At 31.0% G+C, this 16,766-nt stretch overlaps 1 protein-coding gene across 1 annotated transcript in view; it reads left to right on the top strand.

Annotated features, from left to right (window-relative positions):
• LOC129218247 (sushi, von Willebrand factor type A, EGF and pentraxin domain-containing protein 1-like) overlaps positions 1-16,766 on the top strand; it is a 120,799-nt gene that overhangs the window by 27,649 nt on the left and 76,384 nt on the right. Inside the window, exons 6-7 of the mRNA XM_054852471.1 lie at positions 10,854-11,033; positions 13,995-14,088. Coding sequence (XP_054708446.1) covers positions 10,854-11,033; positions 13,995-14,088 — 274 coding nt within the window. The remainder of the gene's footprint in view (positions 1-10,853; positions 11,034-13,994; positions 14,089-16,766) is intronic.

Raw genomic sequence — 16,766 nt, 5'->3', positions numbered from 1 at the left:
TTAAGGGGAGTTAGTACCCCCTATACCGTCAATGTTAATTTCCACGTGTTCATGTACCTTTTTCTGAAAATCTATTAAAGATACAATTATGAATTTTTTCTTTTCCTTAAGTAGACTTTTTTCTCTATACTGAAGTAAAATTTTACAGAAAGAAAGCTTTTTTAAAATATTCTAATTAGATGTATGGAATTGGTGGCAAAAATTTCAAAGCCTAACACAATCTAGGTTCTGAGAAAAAGAACATTTAGTTTCAAAAATACCATTTCTCGATATAGCAATTTAAAGAAGAAAATCATACCTTATCAAAATATATTTACATTTTTTAAAGCTTATTTTAACCTACTTTTCATATGAGCACAATCAAAAAGTTTGTATCATTAAAAAGGTATTTAAATGGAGTATCAAAATATCTGGAAATAAAAAAAAATCGAATTTTTGAAAGTATTTAGGGTATTGACTCCCCTAAAAGTTCTTACAATTTTCAAATGATGCACTATAATGGCTAAGATGTGTCTACTACATATATGGAGATATAAATTTTAAAAATGAAATACAGCGATATTAGTTAAACTATCACAAATTTAAAAATTTGCTAGGGAAATTTTTTTTGAAGTGCCTGCTTCCTTATAGTTGGTCTGTGATGAATAACATTTGGATGATAAAAAAATTACTTTAGTTGAATCATTTTATGATTCTACTTGAAAAGGGTCTCAAATTTTCAATGGACTTCCCTATTAAAGCTATTTTACGCCATTAACTTTTTGATTGATTAAAGAATTTTATGGTTAAAACTCTGAATTTCCTCTACTCCCCCTTTTCTCTCTCACTAAAATGCAAGATGTTCCTTAGACCTCAGAAAAACTCATGTGAATTATATTCTTCTATTCCTTAGTTAATTGCAAAAGAATCACGTAAGTCACACAGAAAATCAATGAAGTAATACATAAAAGTTAATAAAAATTTTAATCACAAAATACCCTTCATTTTACATGATAAACTCTTACACATATTTTGATTTTAGGAACAACCGAAAAGGAATTAAAAAGAAATGCGTTGATCGTTTCGTCCCATTAATGACCTTGGCTGCCTGAAATTAAAATACAAATAAAAAGACAAAAATTGCAGCTTATAATAAGATTAAGTTCGTAAAAAATTTGAAGTACAGTCAGAAATCACCTGACGTAAACATTCTTATTTTTTGAATGATACAAATTAAACTAAATAAGTTGGAAAAAAATGTAACCAGAAATGTTCAAATCCAATAGTACAATACAACCGTTGATCATACTTTGGAAGCCCAGTATGTTTATCATTTTTTAGAAATAGTCATAGAGAGGCAATACATTATTTAACAAAAGAGACAATTTGACTTTGATTTTCTTTGATGAAAAAAATTACATAATAATGTATGTGAAAGAAAAAACATAAAGGATGATTCTAATTTTAATCATGGAAAAACCATGCTGCTTTTAAAGGAATTTCAAAATCCAACTCGAGTATCCATGTTTGTGACTTGTGTGCTATATATCGGTCAAGACCCTTAATTTGTCCAAATGGGGAAAAAAATCACTAAGAAAGTTCTATGCGTTTCCTATGATAGTACTTTTTTCCCACCATTTCATACTGCAAAAAACATATTTTCATTATTTTAAAAATAGATACTCTTTATTTCTGCATTTATGCATCATTTTCGCGTGTTTATTTGTTGTTTGATTTGGAACCTAAGTTGGTTAGTATTTTTAGTCTGATTGGGTAAAAATTTTAGGTGTCATAACTTGATTCTACTTCTACACAGTAAAACTAGTTTGCACACATATAAAACATAGCTTGCTGCTTTCAGGAGAAGATGCTAGTTGCATTACTTAAATTATCTATTTTGTGCACATCTCAGAGTAAATAATGAAGAAAGGTAAGAATCAATGTCCCACACATATATTCAGAGATATTACTAGAATTATTTTCAAGATATGAAAATATTCATTGATATTTTTCCAAAATCGCGTTTATTAAGACTTATAACAAAGGATGAAATGGAAGTTGTCGGACAAAGAAGAGATGTGCACTAATTTGTTTTTTTCATTGTAAAAAAACCCCCGAAATGTTCCTACAAAATAACTTACAGCTAAAGTATCTTATTTCTGCCGGTAACATATCCTGCGAAAAACAGAAAAGTTTTTGTCCCTATCAGAATCTTCCCAAAATTAACCTGGTATTTTTTGGAAGAATTAAAAACCTTTCCACCTTTCCAATACAGACAAACAAAGCCTCTTCACTAAAAATGTTCATGATTGGATGGAGTAATTTTCTCTTTCTGATACTATTCACTATTTTGAGGTTGTAGAAGACCTATTATGTATAGAAAAGCACATGCTGTATCTTTTATATTGAGAATACGTGGGGTTTAATGGGAAAATGTCATTTAATTATTTGGTGTGACATATAGTTGTTTTGATTATTTTGTATGCATCTTACTTTCATGTTTTCAAGAAACAAAATTATATGCGAGGATCACATGTCTAATTTTAGTTGTTTCCCCCCCCCCCCCCAAATTCATGCTATAAAGTATGTAATTTAACACGCTTGTCTTCCAATAATTTTATAATTACGTAACGAATTATAACAAGTGTATTAATGAGTGCTTAGATGCTTTTACCTGTTATTTATTTTGCAATACATGTACTTCCTTCAACTATTTTATTTTGTTTATAATTCGAAAGATGCAACGATTTGTCATTGACTTTAATGTCTAGGAGTTGTAGACAGTATAATTCAAAACGTATTAATAAGCTTATTTCATTTGTTACTGTATTAATTTCATTGTGTTCTATTTCGTATTGGGTGACTTCATGTTAAATCAGGTGGGCACTGAACCTCACCATTTCATACTAACATAAAACTTTCAGAAATATTGCTCTTTTATATCATAAAGATACATATGGTTTTAAAAAAATCTTTCCTAAATCATCCTACATAATTAAAATCTGAGCGTCTGTACCTATCAATCTATTATTAATCTATATACATATGTCCAAGTAACTTCTCCCGAACGCCAGTAAACTGACCATCAAACCAGGTACAATTGGATTCGCAATTTCCCCGTCTTATGTTTGGCTGTTTAACATAATCCTCCGATAATAATTAGCAGAGATGTCAATTGAAAACTATTTATTACTAGAATGTCATCCGTCATGGTATGACAGGTGAAAATTTGCTTCTACATTTGAACGCAGCCATTGCCTCTTTGGTGATATTTTGGTACTTTTAAATTTTAACCTTAACTCCAGTGGATCAACCCTAAACTCTAGTGAAATTTTGTTTCGATATACATTTAAACGCAGCGAATGCCAGTGGATTAAACATTAACTGCAGTAGATAGTGGTCATTGTTGACCATTTTTACGTTTCTTTATTCTCCTAAAAATGAATCTTAGTACCAGTAAAACAGTTAAGTCATCGGATCGAGTTCAGCCTTGTCACGATTAAGCACTTCCCTGCATGTTAAACATTACCAAAACATTCTCAGAGTTTCATTGTTGAAACACGCGGGTTACTTGATCACCGACTATTATTTATATGAGGATAATACATAGGATAATACTTAGATTTCTCGACATGAAATCTCTATTTTTCGATGACTTTCATCCATTCAAGTTATCAGTGCTTCATCTCAACTTTCCTTAACAATGCTTTTATTGAAATTTATAGCGTGAAGAAAACCAAGGAAGATCTGTTGCCATTTTATTTCTTGAACATAAACAAATAAAATTCTGGGTTTTGCTTTGAGGCTTTTCCTGCAATCGGTAGACTTAAAACGTTTCCTTTTCGGTTATTTTTCCGGAATTTGTCGCAAAATTTTACTGTTTTTTTTTTTTTTTTTTTTTTTTTTTTTTTTTTTTTTTTTTTGAGCAATCACGATTGCTTATTGTTCTCATTTGACTGTTTTTGATGTTCCGTGCCTTTTTCAGCTTGGACCAGAAGCCTCTGCAGCACCACCGCCCACCCTCCTCTGCAGGCGGCGCGACGCGACTGCTCCGGTCCTGAGCTATCCGCTTCTTCTGGTCGAAGGCGTCCATGTCCTACACACACACGTACACTCACACACACACGCCTACGTGCATACACACAGGTCTACGCACACACACACAAGCCTACACACTTACACACACAACTATGCACACGTAACCGCCCAGGAGGAGAGGCAGGCTTGGGGGGGGGGGAGCTGTTTCTAGAAACAATAACTCCAATGAGGAGGGTCCTGTCTCAGTTCGTGATTGCGAAAAACATAATTTGATTTCAAAATTTCAGAATTCAAATTTTTTTTTTTTTTTTTTTTTTTTTTTTTGTTTTGTTCAAGCGTGATTGTTGAACACGCGTCACTTGACACAACTTTCATTTTCGAGGTAGACCGTGCAAAGCCGAGAGAGCAGCTAATGCGTAATGAAGTTTTAAGGTTTGTTAATATACCTTCCTTCGGTGCTTTTGAAATCATATCTCAAAGCTATGGGAGCATCGGGATTGTGTAATAGCTGACAATTACATGCACTTTGATTTGTGTGTGGTGGTCAGTAACTTAAATACTCTTCAAAAAAAATTTTTTCACATAATTTAATATTTAGAAAAAAAAATTCTCAATTTTAAGATATATTCTTTTTGAGATTTTGAAAAAAAAAAAGGATTTTCACTGGAACTATTGAGAGATTAGCACCAGGGGTGATGGTGGATTCAAGTAAAATTTTCTGGAAACTGAAATTTTTGGAAGTTGCCCCCACCTTAACCCTCCCCCCCCCCGTGAAAAAAAACTTGTCAAATATGCATAGAAAAATAATTTGAAATCATTTGAAAAGTACCACTTTAAAAGATTTTTTTAAATATTTTTTTAGTTTTAGAATCTGTCGGCCGAAATTTTTCGGAAATTAGAGATCACAAACAACCCTGATTAGCACTCATTTTTTGAGGTGAAAGACAATATCTCAAAAAATCTTGAAATTTTGTGAGAAGCATTTTTTGAAAAGGTTTTCAACTTACATATCGAATCAAAGAGCACGTAGTTGTCTTTTAAAAGGAGCTATTTTACAAGACTGAAGTTCCCAGAGAATTGAAGTTAAGCATGAAAGCACTGCCGACCAGCAAAACAAATACTTTTTAACGAATTTCAAAATCATAAGTTATGGATGATTGAATTCTTTTTTAAAATTATTTACAAATTTAAGATGTGGAAGAGTAAGATTTTTGAAAATTTCATGAAAATATGAAAAGGTCAGGTTGGGGATTTTTTTGCCCCTTTATTCGACATAAATTCGATCCCATTTAAAAATTGCACACAAAACATACTCAACTCATAATTAAATACAATTTAATTCCACTTATAAGATGCCGATTGATTCAAGAGCAAGGCTGTTTTTTTCCCGTCAAAAAGATGTTACAAATTTAAAACCCGAATCTAAAACTCTAAATAAAGACTTAAAATAAAAAAAAAATATAAAAAAAAATCTGAGTTCAAACACTTTATTACACGGCGAATATTTGCGAATATTTTTCTAATGCAGACAAAAATAGCAGATAATTTTAACTCTTAAAGTCAACGCTTCTGTTCAAAATTATTTTTCTTTCCCCATCAGTTTCCAATTCATTAGTTGATTTTTGCCAGTCTTTTTTGTTTGTTAAGTCTGTGAAGAAATAATAAACGCAGAAAACTTTCAAGCACCAGGTGATGACAATCAACAGCTGGTAGCCGCTCGCCATTTTGTTTTGTTGCGATAAAATAAACAAGAAATACGCATTCTGCATGGAATAACTAAAACAACCCCTTTTACGGAAATAAAGGTAGCAATCATTTCGGATTCAGATCAGAAATGAAAATTTCACAAAGAAATGTTAGCAAAAAATGTATCTGCGAAATAGTCATTGATATTAAGTTATACAAATGGAACAATTAAGTTTTGCAGAATGTTCGAAGCTAAGGAAAAAAACCCCCAATAAACTCAAAATTTGAATGAAATTCGACTTATAGACAAAATTTACATGTGAAAGATTTAAAAATAAATATAATTAAATTAATCACTTACTTTTAATAAAAGACTATCCTTTGCTCCGATTGTTTTTGAGCAGTTGCTCCGAAAGCTGTTGAAATTGGCAAGCAAAGAAAGTTTCTGGAACTATTCCAAGGTATACATATGCATCCGAGCGCCCTCTATATCTGTATACAGATATAGAGGGCGCTCGGATGCAGTGATATCGGAACGTCAAATATTACGTTATTTTAGCACGGGAATAACACCGTGGCATTAGAACGTTTTTTGAACGTCAAATATGACATCACCTCAGAACTAAACTGGCACCGTGATAATATCACTGTTGCTGTACGTCTAATTTTACGTGCAAGTAACACTTAACACCGTCATTCGACCAATAACACGATTTCTGTACCAGATTTGAACGTTCTGGTGCTACTGGGGTTGATGTTTCGGAATTCTCATAGTGTAGTTTTCGTCCCGCTATGTGTGGCAAACCCCATAGGAGTTTTCCTTATAAAAATCCAGTTTTCGTCGAATCTTTTCCAGATATCCTTTGATGCTGGAAGTCCACATATGATAGTTTCCCATGGGGTAGTATTCATATGGGATACTACCCCATGTGATTAAAGAACCTATGTGCCAAATTAGAAAAAGATCTGAAAAAAGCCTGGATTTTTTTAAGGAAAACTCCCCTAATTGGGGAGGGGAAGGTGCCCCTAAAGCGGAAAGAATATTTCAAACTGTTTGAACTACATCGCTACATCGCGATGTAAGGATGGTGATACATCACGATGTAGAAATTCCTACATCGCCCTGCCCCTACTGGGAATATAAAAGTGCTACTTCCTCAGCAGACATTGGGTTCTGGAAAAATAAATCATGTGCCACTTTTATGCACAGTTAGATAGATATATCCTTGGGAGAAAATTGCTGAGAAGTTTCTTCTTCATTGCATTGCATTAAAAAATTCCAGGAAAAAAAAAGATTTTTATCCAACTCATACCACAAATTTCAAAGAAAAAGTACAATAAAATGGACAACTTTAAGTTAGTATATATTTGTTCTAAAATTAGATACAGAAAATAAAATTAGATAATCTTAAGAAAAAGCTTACATTTTTCTTTTTCCAATTAATTATTTGTTTTATTAATTTTGCTTGTATGTAGAATGCTTATTTGGCCAAATTTATGTTTAACACATGAACTTTAATATTGCATGCATTTCATACTTCATACTTTGAAAACAATTCTCTGCAAAATTGCAAATGGTATTTGAAAATATAAATCTTAAAAAAAAATGCAGATGTGAAATAAATCTTTTCGTAAAATTAACTTAGTGTAATGTTTGTTAGATAATTATAAAAATATACCTTTGCTTTTTACCCCTAAGTTTTTATTTTTATTTCCAAACATGTGTAACATGAAATCAATGTTTAATATACGAACATTTAGAATATTTTTATAATTATGAAAAAGTCTTCGTCTGTCCTTGTTCCGATTATCTCCGTGATGTTGGATCCATCCTAAAAAAGTTTTAAAAAGAGAATATATACATAATAAGAAAAGGTTAAGTCCATGGGTGTATGCCCTCATGCACATGGATCTTTTTTCTATTTCGAGGAAAGTATTACGATTAAATTCAGCAGTTTATTTCTGAAATAAAACATGTTTTCACGATTTTTTTTCAAAATCTGAGTTTTTTTTTTTTTTTTTAAAGTTAAAAAGCTTTATTCGCTTGTGACTTTGAAAAGCATCTGATTTAATTTTCATATTTTCAAAATATATGATTATTTCGATGCTGACAGCTTTTTTCCAAGCAGATTGCAAGAATGAGTTATTTTTACAGCGGATGAACAAAATTTTTATTTAGGCAGCTAGACTCTCAGTTAGTTTCTGAAATTAATTTATGAATAATATTCTAGAATTAAGAGTTCAATTTATCGAGAATCAGCATTATTTAGCCATTAAACGAGTTAATTCTTTTGCACATCAAGTCGTAAATTTTCATTTTTTTTTGAGCTATAAAAAAATCAAAAAGTGCGAAAATTGTTGATCTGTGATTTTTTTTAACTTATTTTTTATTTTAACCGATAGCCAAAATACACCGTTTTTTCCCGATTTTCGTGTTCCGTTTTCTTTACGAATGTTTTCTGAAGTACTCCCCCCCCCCTACCTAAATTAGTTCCAATAAAGTAGTTATGAATTAAGTAGTACTGAAACTGGTGATTATAATTTTATTTGCACCTTTTTCAGAGATTTTCTTGTGCTATGTTATCAATAAACAACATTTACCTACCAAGCTTTACCTCCTTAAACCACTACCAAATTAGAGACAAAAAACCCAGGGCTCCAACACTCGAAGCCACGCTCCATTTCATAAATTAACTAGTAATTACATAAAGCTACCTTCTAGCTGATGGATAGGGATTTAGTAGAAAAAAAAACTGATTTTTCTGCAATACTGGGGGTAGAGTACTTACAAAATGGGGCGTAGCTTAAGGGCGTGTGTACTTCGGATTTTTTTTAACTCAGCTGGTAATGATTTTAAGAGGGAATGCTTTCCAAGTAAAGTTGTTAATTGATAGTTTAGTACATTGAAATCTTTAAAAAATATTCGAACAAAATCATAAAATCATCAGAATCAATCACTAGTACAAAAATATTCAAACGTAGATCTACTTACTAGTTTGGGACGGAGATGAAGGGAGTATCACCTTTTAACTAAGCATATTTGATTTTTAAAATATGCAATTTTCTCGCAGTAAATAAAAAGAACGCCAAGGGAGAAGAGCTGCCAAAGATAGGGGAACCCAATAAAAAAAGTGCATTTTCTTGTTTGTTTGTGTCTTGAGGACTAATTGACTGATATCAATGGATTTTTTTTCAAAGGTATACAATGAAAATAGGGACTAGTGTGATGAGCAAAGCTTTTTACATATAAAGCTTATCATATATTTTCATTATCCTTTTAATTTTTCATATATTTTCATTATCCTTTCAATTTTTCAATTGAAGTTCGGTTAAATTTTCAGAAATTTTACTTTATATCCAGCAAAATCACAACTCCAACTAAAAGATTTAGATTTATTGGAAGTTCATCTATAAAATGCTTCTTAGTCTGATTTAATGTAGACCGGGATTTCTCACTTTTTGTTGACAATATCTTGAGGCGGCAAATATGACAATAAAATTAATGCTGCATTTAGTTTAGCTGTAGAAACTATGTATAATGGAAAAATTCATAATTATGACAAATCATGTAACACAAATTGACATAGAAAAACTTATAAATTTAGTGCATGAAGTGGGAAAATAAACAACAAAAAATGCTTATTATTGTTATTACAATTTTCAAACATGCTATACTATCTTTTCTTTTTTTTCTTTTTAAATCGAGGTTAAACTTTAAAACTTTACTTCAATAATTTATTTTAATTTGCGGAAAAAATGAAAAAATATTGAAAATATTCTGCTGAAATATCAAGCACAAAGATAGAGTTCTTTCTGGAAATTAATATTTTCTCTATCTTAAAATGATTTTATCAAATTGATATTTACTTTACTTCATGTTTTATGCAAGTAAAAAAAGGCTGCACAAATAATGAGCATAAGCACTTATTGCTAGAAACATCTGCCGCAGGGAAAGAGATTATATAAACAACGTGGGGTAAGCTGATAAGCACATTGGGGGATCGGTATATAGTATTTGTTTAAGAAAATAAAAATGCAGAATGAAACAAATTTGAACTATTAAACTAAAAAATACACTTCGTTTAACAGAATTATTTTTGTAAAATTCATGGAGAAGAATGAAAACTCATAACCATGTAATATATTCCATGTTGAAATTAAAAGCTTCAAAGTTCTATGCCTTTTATAAAAGCGCTGTATTTATCATCTGTGTTAGTTAAGCTACGGTGGAGGGTTTTTTTTTTTTTTTTTTTTTTTTGTAAGTTTAAATTCGTACAAACTCTTTAGTCATGTTTGTAAATTTTTTAACGAAATAAAGGAAGTACGCTTATGGAAACAAATGTCAATGAACCAACATTTTTTTTTACAAATAAAAAAAACAACGCTAGCTAAGCCTAACGTGGAGGTGACTCAAAGCAACGCCGTTGCTCAAAGTTAACACACACAGAATTCTAAATCTAATTTCTTCGAAACGTTCGTTTTCAATTTTAATGTGTTTTAAATACAACTATAAACACAACATTAAATAAAAATGTAACAATACATAAAAAAAGGCACATTGTACATACAAATTTCAATAAATACTAACCTTTTTTATGAATCCTTTAGAGTAATTGAGGTAAGATAATTTAACGAGCAAGTAAAATATTTAAACGAAAACTCCCAGAATGCACTGCAATGTGACGGAATCGGGACGAAATAATTTCGTGAAAAATTTGAGATTTCTGGTTTCGTCAAATATCACGTGATTCAGTAACAAAAGGATCGTCGAAAATAACGAAATAGTGCTCGAGGATTGCCGAATCGTCAAAATTTAGCGTTTCATTTTTGACAGTGAAACGTTATGCGGAAAAAGTACTTTCAATTATTTTTATGCGTTTTTACAAATAAAGTATTCATCAATTACTCATTCACTAAGCTGCAAACACAGTTTTGTGAATGTGGATTTTGATCTTGATAAAATTTATAATTTTTTTACGCCAAAAAGATTATGATAGTTATCTTTTTTACAGGTATTTTCCCCTGCTTCATATGTGAAAGTTTAGGTCCAATAAACTCAATGCATTTGTTTATTTTTAAAAGTTCAATTTATAAATTACTTTAATGTAAAACATGTTATAAAATTTTTAAATATTTTCCTTCGTTTTCAGAAATTAGATGTCCAGCATTAGACCATCCACTACATGGAAAACATAACTGCTCGAAATCGAATTTTGGTCTCGGTACAGTTTGTCATTTTTCATGCGAGAAGGGCTATAAGTTATTTGGTTCAAACACGCGAACATGTCTTAGAAGTGATGTTTGGAGTGGTGATCTTGCACTTTGCAATGGTATAGTATGAAGGATTATTTTTTAACACACACATACACACCGGTATATACCAGCGCATTGGTTCACAACCGGTGGTTCGTAAACCCCTGTGGAGTTCGCGAGAGGCATAAAGGGGTTCATGAAAATAATATTGTAATGCCGATATTTTAACATGCCTGCTGTTTGAAAGGAAGTCTTAATTTCAAGCGTTTTTTATTCACCATTTATTCATTTGTTTCTTACTACATCCAACTATAGACGAAAGGTTTTTAGTCATTAAATATTACCAGAAGAGAACTAGTAGTAATAGTCCACCTTCGTGCTCTTCATACCAAATTTACTCACAGACATTTGTTTCATTTTCTGTCATAGACTTTTTTTTATATTTTTGTCGAAGACATCTCTTGTGTTAGGAAAATACTTTTTAAATTTTATTGCCAATTAGGACAACATTTCCATGTGAAAAGTGATAAACACAAAAGCAAAAAAATGGTGAACTTAATGTAAGAGTAAAACTGACAGACATGTGAGCAAAACTTTGATGGGCATCTTTATTCCACAACTGTACCATTAAGACTTTTTTCAAAGTTGAAGAAATCTCAACAAAGAGTAATTACTGGGTTCTTAGTTGAATTTGTTTTGATTAATTTTCTAGATATTCTTTTAGTTTGTAGAAATATTTGTGCTTTTATATTTTGCACATATGATGTACGAGGGGGGACCCAAAAATAATCGGATTTTTGTTCTAAAATATTTATATATTAGTTTATTCAAAAATTTCTTTAGTCTCCTTCAAAGTGTTCACCCTTAGATGTAATACACTTGTTAATTTTTTTTTTTTTCACTGTTTGAAGCTCCCCTGGAACTTTTTAACTTTGACCATGTCCAGTGCTCGTTGCGAAGCAGTTTTAACAGCCTCTACATCATCACAACGCTTCACTTTCAGAATTTTTTTCATCCTTAGGAACAGAAAAAGATCACAGGGGACTAGGTCTGGCGAATACGGGGGTTGAGGAACGACTAGCCACCCCTGAGAGGCCAATTAGCGGTTAATAGTGAAGGCTGTGTGTACGGGAGTAAATCTGCCATAATGATTTCGCAGGCAGAAAGCAACAACACCTGCGAAAACCAACACTACGATCAGACGTTATCAACTAAACTGACGCCACTTGCACAGCTGATTTGTGAAAGTCTCTACTTGAGCCATTTAGTTGGAGAACACTCTACTACATCTAGGATTGGCATCGCAATATTATTCCGGTTTCTTTTGGGTCCCCCCTCATATTCGTTCTTGCTATGAACTATTGAGCAATATTACTTTTAAAAAAATCTCCTAAATTTTATTGTGCGTGCGATTCTTTTTTCTCTTTTGCTTGTTACTTATTACTTACTTCACAAGGGGTTCGCCAACTTCTTTCGGATTTTGGAAGGGGTTCGCCAAGGAAAAAAGTTTGGGAACACTTGTACTAGCGTATAAGTCGATTCCTACTTTCAGAACACAATCGGGGAGGTTTTGCTTTTCTAATTTATTAATTATTATTATTTTATTTATTTATTTCTTGAAGTTCACGTTTCAAAAGAAAAAAAATGAACATCCCTATGATCAGAAATGTGCGATTTTCGCAAAAGGGGTTTAGGGTAACGGCACAGGAAACAGACAAGGGTCCAGTAACAAACAGCCATAAATTTGGATTTAAATAATAAGAATTTCAGGTGGGTAAAACTGATGTTGCTGTATCCCATGAATACCGTGCAACCATCTAGTGATATCAGAGTGAATTTTATGAACCAGTTGGTATTTACAAGGCAGTGGTAAAAGGTTATGAACAGCCACCACGAGGTCAGCTGGTGTTTTATGTTCATTTGAATTTAATAAGGCTTTTGTTCTAAAAGTAAAGAACTTTTTCACGTTTTGAAGAGAATAAGTGAATTTTTTCCATTCTTCATCCTTTTCTCATCATATCTGTTACTGGGTTTCAACAGATTTGTTGGTGTCTGTTACTGGGGGTCAGACCTTTTTTCAAGTTGCGTAAATAAAAATAGAATTAACTAATTCATAGGATTCAGAAGCAGCCAAACATTTAAAAAGTCTAAATACATTAAAAGGCTTAGAAAGTTGAGTTAATCTGAGAGCGATGTCTAAGTACGTCTGTTACTGGTGCCGTTACCCAATTTTCGCGATTATGACTTTCGTTAGTTCCTGCTTCTGTTTGATTCAACACCTATAAAACTTTGATTCTTAACTTATGTTCGTAATAATTTCAATGCATTCATTTTTGAAAAATGAGCTCTGATTTCCATGCTATCAACTTCGTTATGGAAAATTAATCAATCGAGCACTTTCGCATAAACGGACTACTAACTTAGCACAAGTCTTTCATTTACTATTAGACAATATAACATTCTATTTGACAGTGACAGTAGTTATTTCTTTAGAGTTAATTTAAAAGAACTGGGCTAAAGCCTGAAAAATTTCTAGGTTTTCTAGTTATTCCGGAAATTTTTTTGGAAATTTCGGCATGTGCTGAATATTGTTTATTGCACTAAATTCATTTCATAAAAAAGTATCTTTCGAGTATTTCTAAGGTAAACACTTTTCTGTTTCAGTTTTTAATAAATTTATTCTGTATTGTTGCTTTTTCAGTTTTATCGTTATTATTATTTTAAACTGAGAAGTTAAGTTATACATTGCAAAATAATGCGTGACGAACCAAATCGCACCGAAAGTTTTTCTGAAAGCAATAAAATCTAAGAAATAGTTTGTCACGTGTGACGCGTAAAAATTCTTCCTGGCGCTAAAGATCTAAAATTTTTGTCGAATCCTGTGCATATATACATGTAAACACATGTGAGAATTATTCTATTTCTTATATTATGCTTCCAAATGTCACAAAGACACTCACACAATGTAGCTTATATTTATTTGTGTAATGTAATGCTTCTCATTTATTTATGTAATATAATGCTTCTCTGCTATATAGAAATTCATTGTGATCCTTTGAAAACGAATGCTGTCTTGAAGGTTAAGCCAGGTGCTTGTGGAGAAAAAACAATGCCTTACAAGTCCATTTGCCAGTAAGTTTAAAATGATAAATAAGAAGCAAATTTTTAGTAGGGGAATGTGGGGGAAAGTGAAATAGCGACGAAAGTGAAATGGTGAAATATTTACTCTGCTTTTAGCGAATCCTATCTGGTATTATTTTCACTTCGTAGTAATACGTCTTCTAGTCTATTCCAGTCAAGGAAAAAAAAAAAAAAAAACTCTGAAGCTCAATGCATACGATAGTACAAGTAATTTTCAAAAATTGATGCTCAATCTGTATTATTTTGTTGTTAGTCAAAAATTATTCTTGTTACTATCAAATGACAAAGTTATCTTTTTTACCATTTTAAATATTAATTGAGATTACTAATATTCGGTGCAGTATTTATTTAGTTAAATTTAAGCTTACTTGCATTTTAATTATTTTTCACAATTAGCCAAGTGCATGTAGGGCAAAGCGGATGAAGCAAAGTGAAATCGGTCATATAGTTTACTTATTCACTCATTTACTAAATCACGTACGTATTTATTTATCAATAAACTTATTTATATTCCTTCATTCAATAATTCACTTATTTATTCGTTCATTCATTTACTTTCGTGTTCATTTACTATTTTATCCACTCATTTATTTTCCCTCATACATTAATGTATTTATTTATTTATTTATATATTAGTTTATTGTTTCATTATCTTTCATTTATTCATTTAGTATTTTATTTACTCATTCCTTTGATCAAAAATACATTTTACAATCGAATAGAAAATATTTTATTTAGGAAAATGTCGCTTTTCACTTTGCCTCATGCAAAAAAAAGGTGAAAACTTTCCATTTTTCTTTTTGAAGACACAAATTTACTGCCAAAAATAGAAAACAATGTTTCAATGAAAGTTTTATTATAAAATGCATTGTCCTTTCTTAACTGTACTGTAATTTTCAAAACAAATTTCCAATTTGTCCCATTTGAGAAAGAGCTAAGTCATCTTAACTATTTCACTTTGCCCCACATTCCCCTACTTAGTTTTTAGTTAGTATAAAATAAAGCAGCATTAAATGGTTAAAATTAAAGACTTGTAATGTGAATTGCGCAGTCTTTCACCGAAAAATTACTTCACAAGTGCATAAGCAGGGTGGCGACAGATCAGGGAAATCAGGGAGATCAGGGAAAAGTCAGGGAACTTTATTAATCAGGGAAAAGTCAGGGAAAAATCAGGGAATTTCGAAAAAATAACAAAAAATCGGGGAAAATTGATTTTATAAAAAAAATTTTTTTTTTTCTTGCTTTGCAAAATTAAATATCCTAGTTCTCTATACATTTTCCGCCAATTATCTGTTCAAAAAAAAAAAAAAAAAAGTTAAAATTAATGTGGTGCGATTATACACTGCTGCATATTTGTGCATCTTTTTTCCTCAACGTCAAAGTATTGTATCTTACTTATTAACCACAGGATGACCTTCCTAAGATTGCTTCTGTGTCTGTAAAGTAGTTTATTTTACCTAGCTCTAAGTTTGCTTTCACGCTTTCAATACTACGTAAAATAAACAACCCTACAGGCAAAGAGGAAACCGTCATTAATGCCTTAGCTCCTTTGCCTTTATTCCATTGTCTCGAAGTAATAAGCATATCGTAATCAAGATTTCAAGAAGAAATCTTTGTTTTGTGAATTAATACTGATAAAAGCTTAAAAGTTATTACTTCTTCGCGTTTTTTATGTAATTGCTAAAATTGAACTTTGAATCAAAAAAACTTTGTTTTTTGCCGTTATACTATTTGCTGTCACCGCAGATTAGAAAGGTTTTCTTTTTTTCAGGCTTAAATGATTCTTTTATTTTAAAACCAAGTTGTATTCTTTTATATATTTTGAAATTAACCAATTGTTTTTTCCCACTTGCATTTTAAAGCTGTTTGTTACAAAAGCAACCTAAGATTTTTTTTCGATACATACTGAAATCATTTGAAATAGAGTTAACTTGTGCACTTAAGTAAATATCTTTATTTTTTTTATTGTTAAAATGCTGTAATCATTCATAAAAACCTATGTTCTTGATTAGAGAAAAGCTCCCTATGAATGGATTTCAAAAGGTTTCATCTGTTTTGCATAAATATGTCAATTAGTTTTATAAGAATAACTACATTGCTTCTATTATTTCACTATTACTTGTTTTTTTTTTTTTGCAACAATTATTATACTGTTTGAAAATTTAGTTCAAAATAATTTCAATTACTTTTTGGTTCTATCATAAATACACATATGTTTTTTAAGAGTGATTTTAATAGTTTCTTAAAATTCTTATGCTAAGTGGTTACTGGAAGTAAAGTATTTTTTAAAAATTTTATATAACTTTCCATATAGAAAAATTTAATATCTTGTTTTGTAGGGTGTTTTTTCAAAAAAATTAACTTGATATGTTTTTTTAACACTTTATGAAAAAAAAAACAGCATCTTTTTAAAATTATATCTTTAGTTCAACAACTTTACATAACTTAAAACGTTTAAAATACTGCATTTTATACAAACATAGAATGGATTTCAAGCAGAGCAGCAAAGAAAGGAAACCATTATCATTGGTAACGTAAATCAGGGAAATTTGATAAACCTAATCAGGGAAATCAGGGAAAAGTCAGGGAACTTTTTTTCACAGTTCCTGTCGCCACCCTGGAAACATTTTTCTATTCTTAGACCTTTTTGTATTTCTATTTGATTATTT

This window comes from Uloborus diversus, chromosome 3 (genome assembly GCF_026930045.1).
Source record: "Uloborus diversus isolate 005 chromosome 3, Udiv.v.3.1, whole genome shotgun sequence".
Classification (NCBI taxonomy): Eukaryota; Metazoa; Arthropoda; class Arachnida; order Araneae; family Uloboridae; genus Uloborus; species Uloborus diversus.
This window is presented reverse-complemented; position numbering and strand designations above follow the sequence as displayed.